Source organism: Gasterosteus aculeatus, chromosome X (assembly GCF_964276395.1).
Source record: "Gasterosteus aculeatus chromosome X, fGasAcu3.hap1.1, whole genome shotgun sequence".
NCBI lineage: Eukaryota > Metazoa > Chordata > Actinopteri > Perciformes > Gasterosteidae > Gasterosteus > Gasterosteus aculeatus.
The window spans coordinates 4,581,198-4,604,604 of record NC_135698.1 but is presented as its reverse complement, the minus strand read 5'-3'; the positions used below and the strand labels follow the sequence as shown (position 1 = coordinate 4,604,604).

Genomic DNA, 23,407 nt, shown 5'->3' with positions numbered 1-23,407 from the left:
TGGCTACATATACCAACAGAGGATTAATTGTCCCTTTAAACTCTGTCCCAGTGCTCACTGGTTTGGGTAGGCTACACTGGTGCATGTCCTCGTATCCCGCACTCCTCTGCCTGCCTCCGCAGGGATGGTTCATGGTCCCCGGGGCGCTCGTCACCCCGTCGCTGTAGTGGCTGGTGTGGGACGGGTTGTAGGCTCTGTGGGCCTGGTAGTGGTGACGGTGGTGGCTGTTGGCGACAATCCAAAAAATTTTAGTCTGCAGTTTTACCGTTTTTCCCTTTGTGAAAAACAGCCGTGGCTTGGGAATCATTCTGAACCAGATTGCGTATCTATCTATCTATCTATCTATCTAACTTCTATCTTTTCCTACACAGTAAGGGAATGCAGATTTGCGAGAAAAATAAAATAATCTGTAAAAAAGAAATAAAACTTACTTTGTCGGAGGAGAAGGGGGGTCGTGGTCCGGAGGTGCCAGGCTGAAGGCGTTGCCTAGCAACATGTGCATCTGCGTGCGGACCTCGTCAATGGATGGCTGGGAGCTGAGTGTGGAGGAGTCGGAGCCACGGTGAGCTTTCACCCCCAGGCTGCCGTTCCCGGTACCGGTGGACCCGCCTCCGTAACCAAGGGAGCTCATCAGACGGTCCATGTTGGTCTCCTCAAAAGGCTCCGGCTCGGCCTGCAGAGCACTCGCGCACTCAGTCAACGGGACAATGGGAATCAAATACCTCTCTAACATATCAAAGTTTGAACCACCCACTGTTTGAACTTCCGGGTTCCTGAGACACAAATGCTCGTGGGAGAATATGGATGTTGGTGTTGAAAACAGGCAGCACTCACTGAGGCAAGAGGTTGAAGATGGTCAGGAGCAGAAGGTCAGGTAAAGTGGGTTACTGTAGGTAATTAAACCTACAACGACTCAATGCAGCAGGTTCTCCTCCCATATAACCAAGTCCAACACAAAAAAACGCATTACACTCGGTTAATACATGTGTTTGTATTGGACTTGGTTAAAGAGCCTATTTTAATTTATTCTTCAGCGATGAATCACTTGATTCAGTCTATACTTATTTTTGTACTCATTGTGCCCGTAACAAGTGCTGAATTGGCGGATATTACACAATATCCAAAGTGTATGCAAAATTCCATATAACATGTTTAAATGACTTAATGTTCTTGACGTCAGAACAAAAACAAATTTCAGAGTTTTTTACCAATGAGGCTTTGCACACCTGTACCACTGCACACAATCACACCGTCTGGCTCCTCCAGGTCTGTGAGCCCCTATTGCATCTCCCATTTGAATCCATGAGTAGGTCATAATCATATTCAGAGCCATTGACATTCAGCTGTAGCACGGTCACTGCAGTCGCTGTGGTGCATGAAGTGATCCACTCGCCCTCACTATATCTGTGTCCATTTTACCCCCCCCCCCCACCCCCCTTTCTTCCTTTCTCCATATTATGCTGTATGTATTAATGAAGAAATCCCTGTTTCCATAATCTCTATATGTCATTTCCTCCCTGTCCTTCCTCTGTCTTTATCTCCCCGTAGGGTGCAGGTTCATGAAGTTTATTGAGAGGTGATTTGATAATCCTCCAGGTGTGAGTTTACGGCATCAGAGAAGGCAGGAAAGGAAGGATTACAGTCAGAAATGCTCCCAGGGGATTATTTTATTAGTTAGACAAAAGTGAATGGGTTTTACTCAGCCGCAGCCATCATGTGTGCCTTTTAGGAATTGGGATCGAGCCGTCGTCTCATCATCGCCACTCTGTGTGACTCACCGGGTCAGGGGTCGGACCTCAGCTAATGTATTACAGTTTGTGACGGGATCTATCTTCTAAATTCTTCAAAGCTTTCCATGGTCATGCCGCTGGGTATTTTTCCACAGTAAATCCCTCACATTCGCCAAACACACTTAGAGGGGTGCTTTAACTTAAAAATAAAATCGCTGTCTTTCCTTACTTTTTCCGACACGCTCCTCTGTGCACTGAACTCATTTCTGAGTGTTTTGAAACCATGAAGAAAGACACGTACTCTGGTTCACCTCAAAAGGTCTGTGACCTTGCAACGTTACTCACATCATAGCCATTGTTACGGATGCCCCTCCTGGATCTTTCTCTCAGCACCAGCAGGTCCATCTCCGTCTCTACAGGGCTCGGGCTGCTCAGAGACTGCCGGCTCCAGTAGGCGGGCTCCCGTGGGTGGGAGTACCTGATGGACAGGCGTGAGAAAAAAAGACAAACACTCAAAATACAGCAGCAACAGCTCAGGGTCATATTGTGGCTACTCATTTGGGGTGTTTGTGGTGTTATGAATTTAAAAATAAAAAAAACAGTGGATAACAGTTTTTTCTTTTGTTTCTTAAGTCATATTTATGTGGATTATGTAAGGAACTTCTGCGCTGGATTTTACCTGATTAATAATTTTGAGAAAACTACTTAGTACCAAATTTCAAAAGAGAGACTAAGAAAAAGCAGCAACTCCTTTAGTCATTCCTTTTGTCATTGTCAATTAAAACCTTGTAGCTTAATGCTGTGGTGCTTATGCACCTTCATTTCTGGTCGTCAATTGTCAATAGACACAAAATCTAACATAAATTCATCAACGGTATACAAAATCAGTTATCTAGAAAGAGAAGCAAAACAGACACTTATCAGTATGAATGATAAAATGTTAATGCACTGACCCAAAATGACCCCTGGTTGCTTAGCAACTACGTTCCACAGTTACACATTTACAGTAGCTCTTTAACTCTTGGTGGGAAGCGTTTGAAAAACTGCTAAAATGATAATTACAATTCAAGCCTTTACTGCTTAAATAAAGAAAATAACTTTCAAATGCATTGATAATGAAAACCGGACTCAGCATTGATGGGGAAGTTAAATCCTTATTTTAGGGATTGTCATTTCAATATAATTTAATGAGATTTGGTGGATTATTTTAAATTTGTTGAACCGTCTGCAGTGCAGTTATGGCCGATGAAGTCCATGAGTGAAGGAACATTTTAATCTTTACAGTGATGATGAGGTGCATTTAATAACCCCAAATCTACTCCATACCTCTTATGACATCCTGCGAAGGAGGCCCTCTTCTCCTCAGCGGTCATTGGCTCTTTGACCCCGTTGTCGTGCCGACCGTGCCTGGCGTCGCGGTGACTGTAACCATGGCTGCCGGTCTCAGACAGAGAGAACTCTCCGTATCCCTTCCTCCGGGCCTTCTGGCGCAGTTTGTTCCTGTAGTGCTCGATGTCCGACTTCTGCTTCAGCCCGCCATGTTTGGCCTGCAAAACAAGCTGTGTATTTTATTAAATGAATCGTCTTTCCATTCGTCTGCATAACACTGAGCAATGGAGAGCTGTCGCCATTGTTGTGTATTCCGTTTATAAAAACAGTATTTTGTGCTTTCTTCATTGTCCTAAGACGGTTCACTGTGTTTCAACAAACATTGATTACCAGCTAACGTGACGCACCCTAAACATGATATTCTTCTGCTAATAGACACTCAATCAATTACAGATGAACTGGAAAACTAGAGAGTAACCCCCTTCTGCTCACTCCTTTCTTTCTAAGACCACGATATGGTGAGCCATCTTTATCATGATAACACAACTTTTGGAGCAACAGCTGTCAAACGGGGCCAGTGGTAGCATGGTTTAGCACTCAGCAGCTCATGTTGTTGGTTTCACAATCCTGACAAAGGACTAAGTCAACAAAGGTCAGTGTAAGTCCCCTTTTGAGGTACTGTAGTGGTGCAGCATGGCGGACTAACAGGCACGTGCACAAATAGACCCCTAGTAGTGCTCAAGCACCAGCCCTTTTGAGAAAAGTGCCCCTTCTGCTGGAGCCCAATTTTTTTCTTCATTCATCAATATTTAAGAATAAAAAATTACTTTCTCTGTCATCAATTCCCCCCAAATGTGTTTTTATATCTGACGGGGCATTTATTGGATTCTTGTGAAAATTTCGCCCTGACAGGCGCTCCCTCCTCCACTTTGTGCTGAGAGCCAAACCATTTCTAAAAAATAAACAAACAAAAAAACTACAAAATCCGTGATTTCAAAGCCTTGTCCAGCTGTTTACTGACACGTGTCATGTTTAATGAAGAGAGAGAGAGAGAGAGATACAGATAGACTAGTTTTGTTTAATATACAATTATTCAAATGAAAGGTAGGTCTTAAGTTGAGCTACATGACATCTCTGGTGAGGTATAATGTGGTATATTATTAGTGTAATGCTGCTTATGCTATAAAAGAAAACAGTAAAAAAAAATCTTCCAAGAGATGGCACCAAGGAGGATGATCCTGTGAAGCTCCTTTAGTTTATTCAGAGCAGAGTTTTGATGTTTAGGTTTTGATTATTCAACATATTATTTTGATATACAACATGGCCTTGTTTTGTCTGTTTTTGCCAGATATTCATTTATTTATTCAATTTGATCATTTGAGTTAGTTTGTTAACAAACATAGATATATAAGCTGAAAATATTCTCAGTTTTATATTTATTTATTATTATTCTTTATTTCATAAATTATTTTGGCGTTTGGTGCCCTTTTCTTTTGGTTTGAGCACCTGCCCCCCAAAATGTCTGCCTGCGGACTAAGCACTGCTTAAATACTGCTCTGTCATTTATGCCAATAGATGGCCCATCATTTTACGCACTGGCCCTTTAAGGACAAAAGTCAGTGCTGAAATGTTGCAAGCAGACCGGCATTCTGCAGGCCGTACGCAGAGGAAGCCAGCCGTCACAGTTCGCTTCATATAACGAGCAGCTTTGTGGCTTCCTCCTATTCAGTGTGAGATCTGCTCCGGCACTGTGAAAGTGTGAGCTGGCAATTCGCTTTTATTCAAAAAGTTTAGCTGATGATTTACACTAAATCATCAACTAATCGACTCTCACTCACAACAAGTATCTTTCTTTTTAAGTTGTGATTCATATTGCAACACATGATCAAACAATAAGACTGCAAAAGAGCTGAGATAAGAGAACGTACACAAGCACAAAATGGTGGTGGGCTGGATCTTGTTTTTGCTCTGCCTTACACTGTCAGCACTGCGCTCTCACCTCATAGCTGAGTGCCATGAAGCCTCGAGGGTGTAGGTACATTTCGAATGTGTGTGTGTGTGTGTGTGTGTGTGTGTGTGTGTGTGTGTGTGTGTGCGGACTCACCTCCCCGTTAAAGACCACAGAGTCCTGGCTGTGGGATGAGGTGGGGGGGTAGGAGTAGGTCGGCTGAGCAGTCATGGGTTTGATGGTGATGAGACGCAGAGAGCCTGAGTGGTCTTCGTAGGGGTCTGGGAGGAAGAGGAAGACAAACAGGTTAGAGAGAGTCAGACATCACATCACATCATAAAAGGTTCTGTCATTACCCACAATATTCACACAGCAATTTTATTCAAAACTCAGGGTAGAACCTTTGACTGGAGAAGCTTGCAGGTATAGAGGGAAATATCTATTTTTAATTTTGGGGTGAAGGGTGCTGGTTTAAGTGAAGCTAAGCTAACTGCAGCCTTGACCTGACAGACAAATATTTCCTCAATATTATGGTTTCCTTTAATGACTAATGGTAAAGAACAGTGTGCGACTGCTTTTCCAATGTGTAAAGAATAGCCTGTTTTATTAAATAAGCTACAGAATGCAGCTTTGTACCTAAGGTGTTGTGCCCAGCAGACAACGATGTGCACAAGTTGGCTTATCTTTCCTTTTGGTTGTTTCTATGCTTATGTAGCCCTTGCTATAGCCTCCAAAATTTGTCTAAATCTGTCTGAAATTAAATTATCAGGACAACCATCCAAATTTAGTTCAGAGGAAAGCTCCACTAATTGTGTATTAGTCTGTGTGTTTTTTATGTTGTCTGGACCAATGAGAAGGCCTCAGGCATGTGGCGTGTGGTCTCCTCATTATATGAGGCTCTAGGTTCACCAGTGTGCATCCGCTTCCACCAACTGCGAGTATAAATGTCCAATTAGAGGGGGAAGCTAACCCTAACCCTAACCCTGCAAATACAGGTAATTTCTTCAGTTTCTGGGGTACAGTACATTTATTTAATTTGACCGGGTCCTTGTGTCCAACAAGTCTCTTTGTCCTAGAATGAGTGTCTTTCGTCAAGCTAAAGGTTTTGTTGTATGCTTGCTCATGTTTTGTTACCTTAACTCTCCTCTCCTGGTGAAGGGAATTTTGGGAACTCAGTAGTTTGGCATTAGCTTAGCAAAGACAAAACCCAACCAAACAGGATTATGAGCGATTCTTCGCAGTCTCACATGCTGTGTTGACTGAATACATATTCTTATACTATAGAGATTATGTATAATTTTGGTGTTGCCCACAGATGGGCCCTTATGTCCTGAGCAGTACAGAACAACTTGTACCTCAGGTGTTCGGGACCAGCGGAAAACAAATGTTAAACCAGTAAATGAGGAAAGTTAGCGGCCAAACAAGAATCCAACTATGTAAGAATATAACAGGATTGCTTGTATGTAGCACAGGTGTGTGTGTGTGTGTGGGTGTAACACAGTTTCATGTACCACGGTTCCGGTTGTTTCCACGCATAGTGTGACATTTGTTAATTGGCTGGAAATGATGGTACAACCATCCAAACATCCAAAGCGAAGCTTGGCTCAAATTTCATTAAAACACACAACTAGACATGTCGTGTTGTTTGGCTTGATGAGAAAGCGTCAGCTGCGTGGCGTGTGGTCTGCTTCTCTCAGTATACGGGGTCCATGCATGTGTGTGCATGGTATTGCAGGGGGCAGCAGATGGACCGTGTTGTGCTGCACTGGGTCCACTGTGACTCACTCTCTGACTGACATCACATGGCGGACGGCTTCGTTGTAGGGTTAACTCAGCTCCAAAGCCCTCACTGTCGCCATACGTTCCTAGCTGCAGCTCAGCAAGCTTCATTCCATGCCGCTCCCTCCTGCGGCGCCTATTAGGACCGTGACGGCTAAGGTCGGGTCCGCAGGCGCCACGAGCGGCGGAGGCTGTGAACCAGATTGGAAGCCGCGTTGCTGCGTGTAAATAACGTGTACTCTGTTACACTGGCGGCTGCCATGAGACCACTTGTACCAATGTACCAACAGATGCTGACCATTGGCCTGTTTTTTTTAGCAACATTGCTTTTTGAGTTTTTTCTGTAGATGGAGAAATAAACATTGTGACTCAAGAGACAATTACTTGCCTACAGTGATGTCTGCAGTGGTGTACTTACTGCTACAAAATATGGAACGAGTTTTTTTGCCAACAGAGCAACGTGGCTGTAGGGATGGCAGAGTCATTTAAAAAAAGAAAACAAGTTTGTTATGCATCTGTTTTGTTATAAATGATGTATCGGACAGAAACATACTTTGCATTTGCACCTCGCAGGCCGGTGTCATTAACATGATGGTTGGTGGCCATGACGCTCTACGGGCCCCTCTAGCATCAGCTTTGGACGTGTGAGGGACAGCCTGTCGGTTTGGGGTCTTTTCATGCATAATGGGGCATTTCAAAGTAAACTTCGAATGTAAGGTTACGTGGTTTCAAACGAAACTACCTGGTTTCACACGGGACATCAGGGTCAAAACTCGTTTTCATCTTTATGTGCAACGGGAGAGCAACCAGGCCGTATATAGCAAATAACTGCTGACGTCATCTGTGACTGATACACATTAGTGAGAAATGTGTATCGTCATCGTCTGCCACCATCAATGTGCAAATTACACCCCACATGTGATGGCTTATTAAACCTTAATGAGGAGCGCAGTTGATCACTTTCATGTACGTACACTCATGATGGACAGAGACAGTTAGCTTCATGTCACGGCTTCAGTCTTCAGGAAAAACATTCCAGTATCTGAACCCCACTTTGAAATCTGACATTTCTGTTTGTGTGCAGGTTAAACAAATGAAATGTGTAAATCAACAAGCAATCACTAACAAATTGAATTAATTTTGAATCAAAAAAGTAAGCTCCAAACCATGTGGGTGAAGAGAATTGGAGGCAACTTGTCCAATGTCTTCCTGTAGTAGTGCCGAGGTTATTATGAAATGCATTTAAATTAGAATTACATCTCAAGTCTGTTTTTAATCTTTTTATCAGTGCTGTATTTTAGTGTTCTTGTAATTTTGTATTCAATCATCTTTTCTCTACTCTAAATTTTGTTAACTGGATTTAGAGTTTCATTAATCTTTAACAGCGTGCCAGTTTATCCAGTCTCTCTTTGCATTTTAAAAAAAATGAGTTACGTCCATCTCCAGTCCTCTGTGAACCGCAGGGAGAAAATTAAATAAGTATTCATCCAACCCTCGGGTATCTGTTCATTCGCTTGCATAAACACCATAAATCACGCAAATTACTGTGAACTATGCATGGCCTGCTGATGCAAAAGTGATCGAAAAATCCCAGCGTCTTAGAATGTCATTGAGCATGAGCGATGTCGCAGCATTATCAGCGATCAGAGAGATGCTTGTGCAACCAATTGTGAGTCTGCACCGCCGGGATCTTCTGATTAATCTGTGGAATGTCGAAGATGCAGTACATTACATACCGCCACCACTGATATCAGATGCTGCAGATAAACGTATGTTTATAAAGGCACTACTAATCCTGTTGTCTAGCTGTACAGATGAATACTACTCCATTGTATGTGGGTTTAGCAGCAATACATGCGGGCGATTTTAAATGAAAATGTGGAACTATTTATCTTGTTTAAACATGCAACGTTTAACAACGTTAAGTAGAACGGTCATTTGTTAGGCAACTATTTAAAAACGTTAAATACTACTTGTACAAAATTGCAACTGTTGTGAAGCTTTAAATAGAAAAATTATAAATCTAATCATGTAACTGTTGTATAGCTTTAAATAGAACAATATAAATATAATCATGTAACTGTTGTATAGCTTTAAATAGAACAATATAAATATAATCATGTAACTGTTGTATAGCTTTAAATAGAAAGGTGACATTCAAAAACGTTGACTACGTCACAACCTTTAGCAGAGCGATTACGTGTATAAAACACTGCAACCGTTTGCATTAAATACAATAGTTGCTGAGATCACACTGTGAGTGTTTTAGAAGTAATCTGAATAACAATATCATCTGTCGCGGGTTTAGGTTTGCCGAGTATTTCTCTGATCTACTTGGCTGTAAGTTTCCCCGAGCATCCCTGATGGGTGTGTCTGCTGCTACAGCGCACTCTAAATGCGGTTATGTGCTCTGTTGCACCATACGGTGTACTTAAAGTAGTGAGTCAGTCATGCATGCTGTGTTCTTATCTGTTTTGTGTTGATGTTCTGTTTTCACTGCACATCTGTGACTTGAAGGAGATAATTGCTAGGATACGCACAACTCCATTAATAATGACAGGGCGAAAATGACACTGCTAATTTGTCTTTAATAGCTACACAGTGCATCAATATCTTAGGACAAGGATCCCTCTTTTTTTCGGAGACACAGAGCGTATGCTGTGGGTTGTATGGATCTGAACAACACCTAATCTGACAGCATGCGACAACCAATCTCTGACTACTCCCCCACTTCCCTGACTTCTCTCTGCAATTTGACTCAAACGTAACCTAAAGCAGGTTGTAAGGCACACGTCGCTGCCAACCGCTGGCTTTCATCTGCGTACCGCATTTCCAGCTTTAGATCCCGGAAGGAGGTGAGCCTAACAAAGAAATATGAAACACTCACAATGCAAACAACTGGCATGCCGGTTTTGATTCAGTTAAGACCGATGAACGTCGTCGTCGTCGTCACCGACCCTTACAACATAGCAGCAGCAGGCTGAGTCACTGCACGTGTGAGTGTGTTCACTCTCATGCATTCTTCATCAACTCGTATACATTTTCCTTTAGGTGAAATATTTCCGTATGGAAGTGTTTGTAGGGGGTAGGATGATTTGACTTTGTGGTGGGCACAAAACTAAAGGAGGGTCAGAATTGATCTCCCAATCAGTTTGTGTGTGTGTGTGTGTGTGTGTGTGTGTGTGTGTGTGTGTACGTGTGTGTGTCTCTATTCATCTAAATATGTTGTTTTCTCTCTTTATGCTCCCTGACTTACTGTCAGAATCTTTGTTTATTTCTCTTCACCACCCCTCCCCCACCTCCACATTCTCTCCTGGACTCCATCCTCCTCCTCCTCACCGTTGGTGCTCCTCTTGTGGAGCTCCTCTTTCCCATTCTTGCTGCTGCTGCTGGTCATCGTTCTTCGGGCCGAGGAGCTCTTGCTGGTGTTAAGCTTCCCGGAGCCGATACTTGACACCGAGCCTTCCTCCTCGCTTGGCAACCGCCTGTGGTATCCATGGCAACAGAGGGAGATAAGAGAGGAAGGAGAAGGGGAGTTTTTTAATTAGTGTGTCCATGAAAGCAGTGCATCATTTCTAAAAACGGTAACTTGAAAAAAAATAATTGAAAAATAAGATCATGAATTATGTGTAATTGTGTGCTCGAAAAATAATGTCTAAAATATGAAAAACAGCTCAAATGTGAAATTCAAAGTTATGTGGGTCAAATCCAAAATCAACAGTTTACGCAAGTGTTTCTTTTGTTAGTTTTTCTTTTTGCGCCTGAGCTTTATGTTATTTGTGAACATACAAATGTTAGGGCCAGGAATTATTTTGCTCGCTGCTCAAGATTTTCCAAGAGGCACCACAGAACTCAGAACTAACAGAGAACTATTGATTCTATTAGCAAAATATCACTGTTTATAAAACCTTACTGCTAACAACAGCTAACCTTCTAGCAAGCCGATTAAGATGTTTATAGTATGCATTTACTGTATATATAGACAATGGCAAGCTTGCTAGCTCATATGTTAGCGTGTTGAGTTAGTCGCCCCCCCCCCCCCCCCTTTGCCACCCACTTGTCCCGCCCCAGGTTGTCAGACAACTGAGCAAGCAGTGCTCCAATTCTGGTAAATAAATGCTAACATTACCTGCTAACTGGCTAAAACATACAACTCCTGCATGGTGTACTGCTTTTTGATAATAATCATGTGAGACTCTCCTTTGTTTTATTTTATTGATAGCATCACATAAAAGAAACATGTTCTAGGAAAAGCTCAGAACATGTTGTGACATACAGGCAAATTGAAAAGACAAGTAGAGCAGCAACAATCCTGATTTTCCTGGGCAAGTTCTTCAAAAGGCCTTGATGGAAACAGCTGAGTATGTATGTATGTATGCATGCATGTCTCTCTCTCTCTCTCACACACACACACACACACACACACACACACACACACACACACACACACACACACACACACACAAACCTAACTAGACGAGTCAATACACTCAGGCAGAAATCTATATAAAGTTCGTCTTGCTTCAAACACACCAGGCATGTAAACTGCATACAGCACACGTTCAAAGCCTCGGGGCATGTAAGCTGCTGCAGCTACACAACGTGACAGGCCGGTCCACAGGTGGTGCGAGATGCACAAATCAGGGAGAACAGACATTACAGAGCCACAGGCGAGGTCAACACCCCGTGTGTGTGAACACATAGAGACACACACACACACACACATTCACACAGAGTGCAGCCAGAGCAGCGACCAATCGCTTGCCGGGTCGCAGTAAAAGTCACGGGGTATTGAAGCAAAAGAGCCTGAGGGATGGGGGGAGAAATAACACTCCCCCCATGTAAATTCGAGTGGGAAGGCCAAAAAGAGGAGCAACAGAATCGATAATCACGCCGCAGGAAAGTAATGTTCACCTCTTTGCTGTTTGTGACCCCACACACGCCGTGGCTCTCGGGAGGATGCAGAATGAATGCTCCCGCCCTCCCTGCTTCCCCCCGTGGTTAGCATTCAGTCTGCAACTTTGTCTTCACACAGATAAGTGAACAATCTGCAGCCACAGCTGTTGTTTCCAACACCGTTTCACCTGCTTGAGGCGCCGATCACATCCCCCCCGCTGTGTCGAGGACATAGCACACTCGATTGGACTGCAAATATCTTTGAAGGAAAACTTATTTAAGAAAATACAACCCCAAATGACACAACCAGAAGAAAAATAATCATATTTTCAATATTTGTGTATATGCAGCAGGAGTTATGTGATACTCAATGTTTCTTTTTTCAAACAGATTCATGGACCAAATACATTTTTTGAAACCATAAATTGTTAATATTTAAATAGAAGTGCACTATAGCGGAATGTTACATCTTTTTGAGATATTTGGCAAGAGGTGGGAGGCATAAATACCAACATGTTTACTCTAAAAAAATCCATGCATGTAGGTGTGTGAATGTGAGAGTGAACGGCTCATTGTCTGTGGCCCTGTGATTGACTGATGACCAGTTCAGGGTGTATCCTGAATCAATCGGATGATAGGAAATATTACGCTGCGTATTGCTGACTCATTTCATGACAAACCGGGCTATTTGAACAGTACAAATAAATTGTTGTTAGTTAGTAATTACATATCCACATCCAAAGTTTCCATCCGCTACCAGTATTTGATTATTAGTTGGTTATTGTTGGTTGTATGAGTCATCCAGTTGTAAAACTGTGAAACCATTGCAGAAGAAAAGTAAAAATCTGGATGACAACTTGACATTCCTATTTTATGTAACAATGAGACGTCACGTAGTAGTTTCAGTCGTTTCAAACAAATTAAATAAAATACCATCTTCTTTTTTTCTTGTCTTTCCACTCATTATTGCGTAAATGGAAAAAGTGCATCAATAAAGCAACCTACCTCGTATCTGTGTTTTCAAAATCAATCCCTAGATCATTCTCTAATCCATATGATGTAATCAATAGTTTACTCAATAGTGAGCCGTAAATTGTTTTCCCAGTACTTACTAATCATCATCATCATTCGGCATCACTGAGTCATATGTGAGTCTCACACCTATTATTTTCTCATCCATGGAATACAAAGATTGTGATTTTGGACACAGATAATGTCTTTAACCTCTATTTTGAAGTAGTTTGCCTACTGGGCATGTAGCAAAGAGGATTTGTTATTCTTCTTGTTTACTCATCGTGAAATATTGGATCTGTTTTGTGTGTTTTTAATTGCTGTGTAAATTCTGTAAAGTATATTCTAAAGTGACTCCAATTTGTATCTCAAGCAGAGTGGCTCTATTGATATCAAATATAATGTTAGTCCCCATTTCAAAGTTAATTATCTGGGATATCAAGATAAGTTTTCCTCTAACCTCCTCGCCAGGTTAAAATTCCAGTTACGAATGTGTAAAACTAAAAAACATTCCATTCAGCCGTAACCGAACTAATACTGAAAATCAAATGATCTGAAAGCATCACTCACACTTACTCCTCAGTATTTATATACAGTATCCATTTAATGAGCGACTGATTTCAGCTTTAAATTAGTTTTCTTACCGCCATGGGCCCTTCACTTTCCTACCTTATTCTTTATTCTGAGCACCCCAAGCCTGTTTGAGCATGTGAAGGGAGAGAACTTAAGTCTCACTCTAGGTTCAGAGGCCGCCATAATGTGCAAGAATAATTGTTGTTTTTCTGGTGCGGTCCCATTGTGCTTCACTCTGCACTGGTTAGAGGATGAGATACCGCCTCATCTCCTAATCAGTGGACAGTAGTAGAATAACATACGATACCGTCTTCAGAAAATGCCTCCCCCTAAAGTACATACATACATCATGTGTATTAACAAACCAGGCGAGCTCTTCCAGCCTTTTATACCGCCATCACTGTTAAATTCCCTCTGGCGCGACCATAGCGCGGTTATGCATACACATGCTTATAATCCTCAGCACAACTAAAGCAAAGCACAACTAATCCCATCTCTATTTCATTTCCGTTTAGGGGCGTGTAAATATGAGCCACCGTTTCGTGCATGTGTTTCTGTGTTTCTATTTCTGTGAGTGGAGGCATGTGGCAACCAAACTTCCCGGAGGAAAGATTCATTGCTGAATGTGGGGCTGGTGTGTGGGTGAACATCCTTCCAGTAGAGGAATGTCTAGGAGGTTGAACAATGAATGTTTTCATCACTGGTTTAAATGCTTTCTATTGTAATTCCTGCAAATTCTGTTCTCTGCGATTGCGACAGAAGTTTAAAAATCCCGTTGGTTGCTCACACATGTAAAATAGACATAACAAAGGAAAAATAGTGCAGGACACATTAAATAGCTCAGAGAGGGATGAAATATATGGTCTCTAGATGAAATGCCATATTAAGATTACATTACATTACAGGTCATTTAGCAGACGCTTTTACCCAAAGCGACTTACATTACACTTTAAACCCATGGCTTTTTCACATTTTTGCCCGGGGAGCAATTAGGGGTTAGGTGTCTTGCTCTGGGACACTTGAGCCTGGACTCGAACCACCAACCTTGTGCTTCCCTGCACACCTTCTCTAACCCCTGCGCCACGACGACCCCAGATAAAGATAAATAATATAAAACATAATTAGCTGCAGTCACCCTAAATTTTACAACATCTATCATGCCGCTTAAAACTATACTTTATCCGAGACTTGCCGCAAAGTAAAGTTCTCCTAGGCCTCTTTCGGGAGGAAAAATAGCCCTCTGTGTAGTTTAGATCAAAGGTCCCTAACCACCAGGCCGTGGACCCAGTAACGGGGACACTTGGTATCGGGCCGCAAAGAAAGATTTTTTTTTTTTTTTCTATTCATATTTTTTACTTATTTGTTTTGGGTTTGAAGCTGGTAATTGATCGGTGTACTTGAATTTTGTCTCCTCTTTGAGAACAAAACCACTCCAATATCATTCAGTCAACTTTGACATTTCAGCTGATTCAACGCTCGAATCAAGATTGCTTCTCAATTCCTTATTTTTGGGGGTCCCAGTGACGTGTGGCTTGTTTTGTCTGCAGATAAACTATTCTTGCATAGATAATCATCAGCTTGCTACCCTTCCTACTAATTTGTATGTCCCCTTTCCCCCTCAAAGTGAGCAGTGTACGATTTGGCAGCACCTCATTCCCCCTCACCCGCATTTTAAAAATCTGTGTGAGGGGAGAGGAGAGGCTAAACATTCATTCATATTCAGGGAGTATAAAAATCCAGGACTAGTGATTCTTGCTAATGATGACAGTTTCTCTTTTCTTTTTACTGAAAAAATATTCCACCAAAATGTTATTTAATAGCAGAATCACCTGGGCTTAAAAAGGCATATCTCAGTCTGGCTTAAACAATGTTGACACGCGATGCAGGCGCCGGCCTATTGAAGCTGAAACATGTTTTCTAACGGAGAAACAGGCCACCACTGTGCTCCTTTGCTTTTCTATGAATTATGTAAAATATGCTATACTTCTTATATAACTGAAGCTCTTGCGGCATCCCCGTGTCGCATCACACACACTCAAGCCCCCAGGAGGCCGTCAGTAGCTCCTCACAGGACGCTGAATTGGCCGAACCAGTCAAACGCATCAGTTGTAAATTGAACAGGCCATTTTCTTGCACTATGCAATCTTACCTGTCTTGTTGCCCATTGTCTTACTGACTGAACCGTCGAATGTCAAATTCCTTGTATGTCTAACATATTTTGGCAGTAAATGTTGTGAAATGCGATTCCTGACCCCTGATTGAAACAGGAAAGGATGGATTTTTATGTGATCCCGCGAGATTCAAGCTCTCTCTCAACGCACACAGGCTGAATCAACCCAAGCCACGAACCCCCCCGCCCGCACAGCAGGTTCTTACGCATCAGATGTGTTCATTGTGATCAATCTGTAACAATCTGTTCCAAATGTTGAGGGAGGGACTCATTTACATACATGAACGGTTGTAATCCACAGCCTCTTTTTGCCCCCCAGAGATATGTGTCGGACAACAGAGCCGATAGGCGTTAGGCTCTCAACAGCTCAAAATGTTCACTTCTCTTCTGCTCTTCCCATCAGTGTGTCAACACTGTTATAATCAGCAGCTCTAAAAACCTTGTACTTTGCTTTATCTAAATATGCATGTAAATACATTTTGTCTTCTGACTGTCTCCAAACAGCCTCTTGCTAAGACTGGACTCATCCTCAGATCATATCAATCTGTGCGCTGCTTGCCGTTGGCTTCTCTCTGGCTTAACATGGCTACGTAGAAGCACTGATGTCTGGTCCCGCTGAAAAGCTCGGGGTTCGGTGGCCGGCTTGTTCACCGACGCAAACAGCTTCTCGGAAAACCTTTGGTTCCCTCCAGCTCGTAATAGTGAGTCAGGTGAGCTCAGGATTATTCCAGCAGGCAGGCTTTGCCAAAGCATCTAGGTTTGTAATGAATTAAGTGTGATGATGTCAGCAGTGTGATGCAAGCGACTTCTTCCCCGGCATTTATCATAGAGTATTAATGAGTTTGGTCATCATCAGTGACATCAAAGCATTCACCCCAAATTCTCTCCCGATTTCTATCTTTAAATATGCAAACTTTATGAGCAGCTATTCTCAGTAGAAAAGCTCTAATCGACTGTACTGTACACAACATGCCGGGAGCCGATGAAGACGCAGCGTCCTCCCTTAGGTGGAGCCCAAAACAGATTTAAAAACAGTCTGAATATTTGACTTCCTATTCATTGCTTTGACAGTACTCCAAACAAATGCTTAAGTTGGGCCATGTCTGCTGGATGTGTAAATAGGCAACAGTTTGCCAACTAACATAACTATAATAGGTGTCATGGGTAGTCTGCATGGAGGCGACGATTGTTCATAACAACAACAAGTGTGAAATATTTCATATCTATAATGTAAAAAGATTAATGCTGCTTAAAACGTTGCTCTAATACCAAACAATTCCTTCCAAAAATGAAAAGGTTCATTAACTTATATTTCTCCACTACTATTACTACAAATATTCTGTTTATTTTCATATAATACTATGTTTCTTAGAAAATTTGTCCAAAAATAATATCTTGTCTGCTGTGTTATGAAGTCCAAAATGGATTGCAAAGTTGATCGCTTCCATTGATTGCTCAGCATTGGTTAAGAGAGGCCAACTTGTATTTGTGAAGGACAAACAGGGAGGAATAAAAATGACAATACAGAATTATGAAAAAAGAAACACAAACATATGTGGAACTAAATTTGAAGTAGTTCTTTCTTTTTTAGCTACGTGAATGTTATGAAAAAAGTCACCTGCCAGCCTGAATGAACTTAATTTTATCTGCAGTGAGGTAGGAACTATATATATATATATATATTAATCTTAATCTTACCCTCCTTTGTGTGTGTCAGCGGAGGGGGGCCTCTTGCTCGCAGTCCCATCCTGGTGGACCTTCTTATCCAATGATAGCGACAGCGGAGCATCTCGTACGGGCAGCCCCAGCACCAGCGTCTCCTTGGTAACGGATACGGCCTCGTCACCGGTTCGACCCATGTGCTTCTTGGCGTAATCAAAGCCCTGGACAGGCTGGTAAGGGAAAAGGATAACACACAGCAGGAGTTAGAAAGAGTTCTACAAGTCAGAGCTACTGCAGCTTGTAGATGGATCCATGCATCAGGAAACATTTATTGCCAAAATATGTCAAAAGGAATTTGTCTTGGCGGTTGGTGCGTGACAGTAGAAACAATAGACAACAAGACAGCAGTGCACAAGTAATAAAATAAAGTAAAATGAAATGCTAATGCTAATTTGTTAAGCACACAAATCTAAACTTTGTACTTTTCGTCTTTATAAAATGAATGAACCAAAAGCTACATAATGCATGACAACAAACAGCGGATTCAGCAAATTAAACACATGCAAAGACAGAAAAAGCAACTCAAGATACAGGTCTACGGTGCAATATTTTGTCTTTACCACACAGCACAGCCTGGTAAATGCTATAAAATGACTGTAAATCAATGTAATATATAACACAATGGGTTATAAAGCGGCACAACATATCTAGCAACTTACACCACAAATAATGTATAGCAAACTATAGCTAATGTTGTTAAGACAGTCTCAAAGTATAAAGTCAAAAGATAAATTCAACAATCAGAGCAAACAACAACGTAATTTTAATTCCCTTAGACATTTTTGAGAAAATGCAGTGTGAAAGCTGGTTTTCTGTCGGCTTAGCAGACATCGAGGGTGCCTTATAATAATTTAATAAAATGCCCTACTGCCTTACAGCCATGCGATTTGCTGCAGCTGAAAAGAATTGTTGATTTCGAATTTGGTTTCAACAAATAAATTGTGACAAATTTGCTTCATCTCATTTCGCAGCGCAAAATGCAATTTTATAAAAGCAAATCCGTAATGCAGTCAAGGGTTATAGTATGATGCAACGCCGGTCCTCAAAATAAAAAATAAACCTACAATACAGCAAAAGAAGAAACGCAACAAACGGATCGAGTGTGTTGTAATTCCGATTCAATCACCAGTAAAGAGTTGGACAGCTGAATGAGGCACAGTGCCGCTTCCAGCCAATATGACTAACTCACCTGAATAATAAAGTAAAAAAAACCTCCATGATAAGTGTTTGCTCCATTTCAGATAAATGTAATTGAATGAACCTCGCTCATTGGAAACCAGTTATCATCACTCTCCAAACACCACGGCTGGCATAATAAAAAAGTTGGGAGGACCAATAAATAATAGAGCTTAACGGCATCTTTGAAGCTGGGGGTTTTGTCATGAAGAGAAAAAGAGAAAGATGCATGCGTTTTGCTGAAGCCTCCAAGGCAAACACATTCTTTGTATTGCTAAACGCCTTTCGAATTACGCAAGAGAGTACAAGAGGAGGGGTGTTGGGAGGGAGGCCCTATTTAGGTTACACAACTAATCAGCCGAAACCCAGATTTTTTTGCCTCCGCTTTTCTATTTTTAGCGGCCCCAGAAATGGGACGCCTAATGCATTTGATGATGCATGCTAAATCCTGAGTGCATGTAGGGTTAGGCGGTGTTGGCATCCGGCTGACTGCGCTGTTAATAATTCATCAGTCATACACACCTCTGAGCCATCAGCCAGCTCCAACACACGTGACGGTAAACTGATACATGCTTGTGTGGAACAATGTCAATGCACACACATTGACATTAGGGCGCTAAGGAGAGTCACCGCCATGACATGAGTGTATGGATCGTGCATGTAAGTTTACACACCTTTTGCCCACTGAAGTGATGGATGGTGACAGGTGTGGCTCCATCGTTTGAAAGATGCATGGAGAGTGCAGACATTAGTTTGCCCACGGGCCTTGTGCTTTTCATAGGTGGGGGGGCGGAGGGGGGCGCTTGTTCATGACAATCCAACAGAGGGCAGGAGGCCGGGTGGTGCATTAAATGGGCCGCCGCCTCCACCAGCCATGCATTATGTGTATGGATTTACAAGCGCTGAGAGAGTGACGAGCTGATGCACGCCGCACTTCGGCGGGGAGCGATGCGCTGTTCGTTCAGAGGCTGGCGGGTACGGTATGGATTCTCAGAGGTGACAGGGACAACAGGCGTCACCTTGGAGAGTGCGCCTGACATTTGGCCACTCGCATGTTACTGCACTGGCCCCAAGGTCCTTTCTCTCTCTCTCTCTCTCTCTCTCTCTCTCTCTCTCTCTCTCTCTCTCTGTCTGTCTGTCTGTCTGTCTGTCTGTCTGTCTCTCTCTACTCTCACTCTTTCATTCGTCCCTTTGCTCCAGCACCATCTCCCCCTCTCCTTCCCCTGTCCCCTGACGACTTGTATGACAAAAAGCCATCTTTCATCTTGTGAGAGCCGCCCGGTCGGATGAAGACTTGGGCCTGCCTCTGATCACTCCGTGAGGGATGGGTGGTGTTTATTCTTCTCCCAAATCCGCTTGGAAAGGCGTCAGAGTTAAGGAGTGAGGAGGGGAGAGGAGTCCAACCACGTCTTTCACTGAAAGAATCACGTGAAGTGATTGCGTGCTCGACCCGGCCTAACCATCAAATTACCCACACTTATTTTCCCTTTCCGCTCCGTCAAACAGACGCTCCTCTTCTCGTCTAATTTTAACTTGGAGCCAACAGCAGCTTGATGAGGTACAGCAGATGGGAGAGATATGCTCCCACCAGCCATATTGATTTAGATTCAGCTCTAGCAGGGCGACAGTGGATGCGTAGCACAAAGCAGAGTGCCAAAAAAATGAATCAAAGAGTGGACACATCAAGGATGTGCAATAAGAGACATGGCAGGGTGGACTGGGAACGAGCACCCGCACCGCTTCCATTAGCTCCCCCTGGGGCAGGATGCAGCAAAATGTGACCTGGAGGCCCTGCATTATAACGCCACTGAGCAGCATACTAATTAAAAAAAGATTGCTTTTGCTTATTCAGCCCTCTATGTACTACACACGGCAGCTGGCCACCTGAGGCTTCCACACCTATGCAAGGAGGCCGGATGGAGAGCGTACCGGCCGCACAACGGACGAGCTGTGTGATGAGGTCAGCCGTACTCACTGCGCAATCACTCTTTAATGCCTCAACACACACGCAGACCTAATATAAGCCAGAGTATCGATCAGCAGCCGCTTTAATTTGTCCTGCTTGGTGACTGATAGGGAGGGCGGGCCGGGAGGAGAATACACGGAGGCATGAAGACACACAAATACGTCTACTATTTTGGCTTAGGAGTCAGTATTCTTGTCACTTTGACCAGATTTACAGCAGGCTTTAAGGTTTGAAAATACTTTAAATGCATTCTTTTGATTGGTTTCATGTTTGTTTTTTTGTGGGATTTTTTTTCCTCTCAATGACCCCTTTCTGTTAAAGATTTTTTTTGTAAGAATAAAAATGCCACAATGATGGATTAAATGGAGAAAAGGTATTTATGAATTAAAGTAATGGGAGGTCAATGCACCAACAAACTACAAACTACTGTGCAAACTACATTAAAACTATTTAATTATAGCATTTAGTATAACAAAAACAGTGCGCACATTAAGACTGACTCAGGTGTGAAAAAAACCTGTTGCTCACACCCAGTTACCTATTGTATGAATTCCTGGGAGTATGGGGTGGAAGGAAATGTGTTCATAATCAAAAAGAACAGCGCTGAAGGCAAAGGAAGTGAACCAGGTGGGTGTTTTCATTACAGTCTCTAGAGTATGAAATTCCATTGTGTTGCTAATCCTCCCCCTACTGCTCAGCTCAACACTGACGAGCGACACAGAAAGAGCGATATTCACTTTTGCAGGATGAAGAGGAGTATGGATTGTGGGCCCCAATCACATGTCAACAGGAATCACATTTAGAAAGGTTACCCTTCCTGGTGTCTGGGGCTCTGAGACACTGATCATGTTATTGCAATGTTTGGGTTGAGCTTCTGGCCTTTTGTGCCATGCTGTGCCTTCTATCCCCTCAATTCCTGTCACATCTCAGAGTGTTTATCATGTACAAAATCCCAAAACACAGCCAGCATGGACAGCAGCCATTACAGCAACCAGTAATTCTTTCAGTGAACACGCAACACAACACAAGTCTTATTTTTGAAGAAGAACATGTTTTAATCTGTGCTTTAATTAGGGATCAACCGCATTTGCCCCATAAACTCTTCCCCACCCAAATCCCTGTGTGAAATATGTATTGCTCATCCATGCCACTGTTTAGGATTAGAGGAGGGTAAATACAGCTGAGGACACGAACAGTGATTGCAGCCTCACGGCACCACTTAGCAAATCTAATATTTCGGCACGCTTTAATATTTGATGCTCTCTCTCGTAAAACACAGCATCATATTAAATGTTTACAGTGGGTAGTGAAGGTAAACAAAACCATAGCTAGGAAGTTTAAATGTTTATATAATAACGTAGTATGAGGAGATACAGTAAAGCAGTCTGGTATTCAGGCGTTTGATCCCTTCTGTGCTTTGGTGTCACATCAGCTCCATTACAAAAAAATGCCCTGTCTTCTCATCCATTACTCCACCCGCTACTCAACTCCCTTTGCCTCTCAAGGGACAAAGACGGGAGAGGCTGGACCAAAATAACCTACGGATCAGCTGACATGCTCCACCAAAGCACCGGCACCCACGGCTGTGTAGATTCTTTTACTTCTGTGGCCATTGCTCTGCTTTGGGTGAGGTACATAATTCAGTGGAGAAGCCCATATAGTGAAAAAAGATGAGGGTTGGTGGTCCGTGTTGTGCTCCTGCTGAGCCAGTGTGGGATGAAAGAGGCTTCATCTGAGAGGATAAAATGGTAGGACTGAAAGGGAAAGGAGCTGGCGGATAGGCAGTCTGGGCAGATGACACAAGCTTGAGTCACTTTTTATGGCTGCTAAACAAATAAAAATAGATTGGCCTGGTTTGCAGGTTTTAATCCTCTCCGCTGTCCATGTTTACGAGCCCTCGGTTAAAAACACAGCTTCTCTTTGCCGGCAGATTTCAGCTCATTTGCCTATTTTTACGAGCTTGTTGATTCAGTCAGTCAGACCAAAACAATTTTAAATCTCTCGGGATGTGCTTTTTGAATTTAACACACCTATGCATGTAGTTTTCCTTTTTTTTTTTTTTGCACGGTTCCTCACTGCCTCTCCTCTCCACTCCTATTGATCCACGTACGGAGGAATAAGTCATGTCCACAACACAGCAGCCACATGCAGAAGCTTACCCGGCAACGACGTACGGCACGTACAGAAAGCCACAACATTACGCAAAACTCAGTCAATAATACATTAAACAGTTGATTCAGTCAGTCAGTAATCCACCCAGAGACTAGAAAATACCTGGTGGTGGTAACTGCCCTCCCTCCGATATGACGTCTAAACAGGGAGAGATTAGGGGGGACAAGGTCATGCAGGGGTTAAGATATTACAAACGGATAGAGTACAATGAGGATAGGGAAGGATGGCATGTGGGGTGTTTGTTATATTGCTAAGGAAATTAATTTGACTGAGCCAGAAACGTGAGCACTCGGACAATTTGGAAAAATTAGGCTGATACCGCTTAATATTTGATACATTTTTGTTGATAGTCACAGCTTTTAAGTCTTTTTTGATATGATGCAGATTATGCATCTTAGTTCATTTATAACATTTAAACGATTCCTTTACTGGCTTCCGAAATTTGAGCAAACAGATTGCAGTCGATAGTCGGTTTAATCTCGCGGGAGCTGAAGACTCATTATCATTTCAAATGTGAATCACATTTCAGTATAATGGAATATTAATCGTAGCCGAGTCACGTTGCGAGCCTCTCGAGAACAAAATGAGGTTGGCAATGTTATCGCTTGTTTACCACTTCAATAACTGCCGTGACACAGGCTGTTGTTCTGGCGCCGCAACCCGATCCAACCGGCTGGTAGCAATCTACTCCACGCAAGCTCGTCTGACATGATTGATTCCTATTCAACCTCAAATGAGTCGATGACGAGTGAGTGCTGTTGTCGCGAAAGGGCCAACATCACCCGAAGGTTCACTTCCGGTACACTGAGTCCTGTCCATTTTCTTTTTCCTTGGCCGATTAGCCTTCAAAGCATGCATGATTAGCGACGACCACGGGCTATCGGGTGCGCGAGAGAACAAATGCGCCGGGCCCGCACAGATGGGATTACGTCTTT

At 42.7% G+C, this 23,407-nt stretch overlaps 1 protein-coding gene across 5 annotated transcripts in view; it reads right to left on the bottom strand.

The window, feature by feature from the left end:
* The window catches only part of kiaa1549la (KIAA1549-like a), a 78,760-nt gene that overhangs the window by 7,107 nt on the left and 48,246 nt on the right, over positions 1-23,407 (bottom strand). For 2 of the 5 annotated variants that reach the window (XM_040162872.2, XM_078082472.1), the window contains 8 exons: positions 22,575-22,610; positions 17,135-17,328; positions 10,126-10,271; positions 5,164-5,288; positions 3,057-3,289; positions 2,076-2,208; positions 432-673; positions 59-224 (listed from right to left, as the gene is read on the bottom strand). In XM_040162872.2, coding sequence (XP_040018806.2) covers positions 59-224; positions 432-673; positions 2,076-2,208; positions 3,057-3,289; positions 5,164-5,288; positions 10,126-10,271; positions 17,135-17,328; positions 22,575-22,610 — 1,275 coding nt within the window. The remainder of the gene's footprint in view (positions 1-58; positions 225-431; positions 674-2,075; positions 2,209-3,056; positions 3,290-5,163; positions 5,289-10,125; positions 10,272-17,134; positions 17,329-22,574; positions 22,611-23,407) is intronic. The other 3 variants (XM_078082469.1, XM_078082470.1, XM_078082471.1) reach the window with 3 other exon arrangements.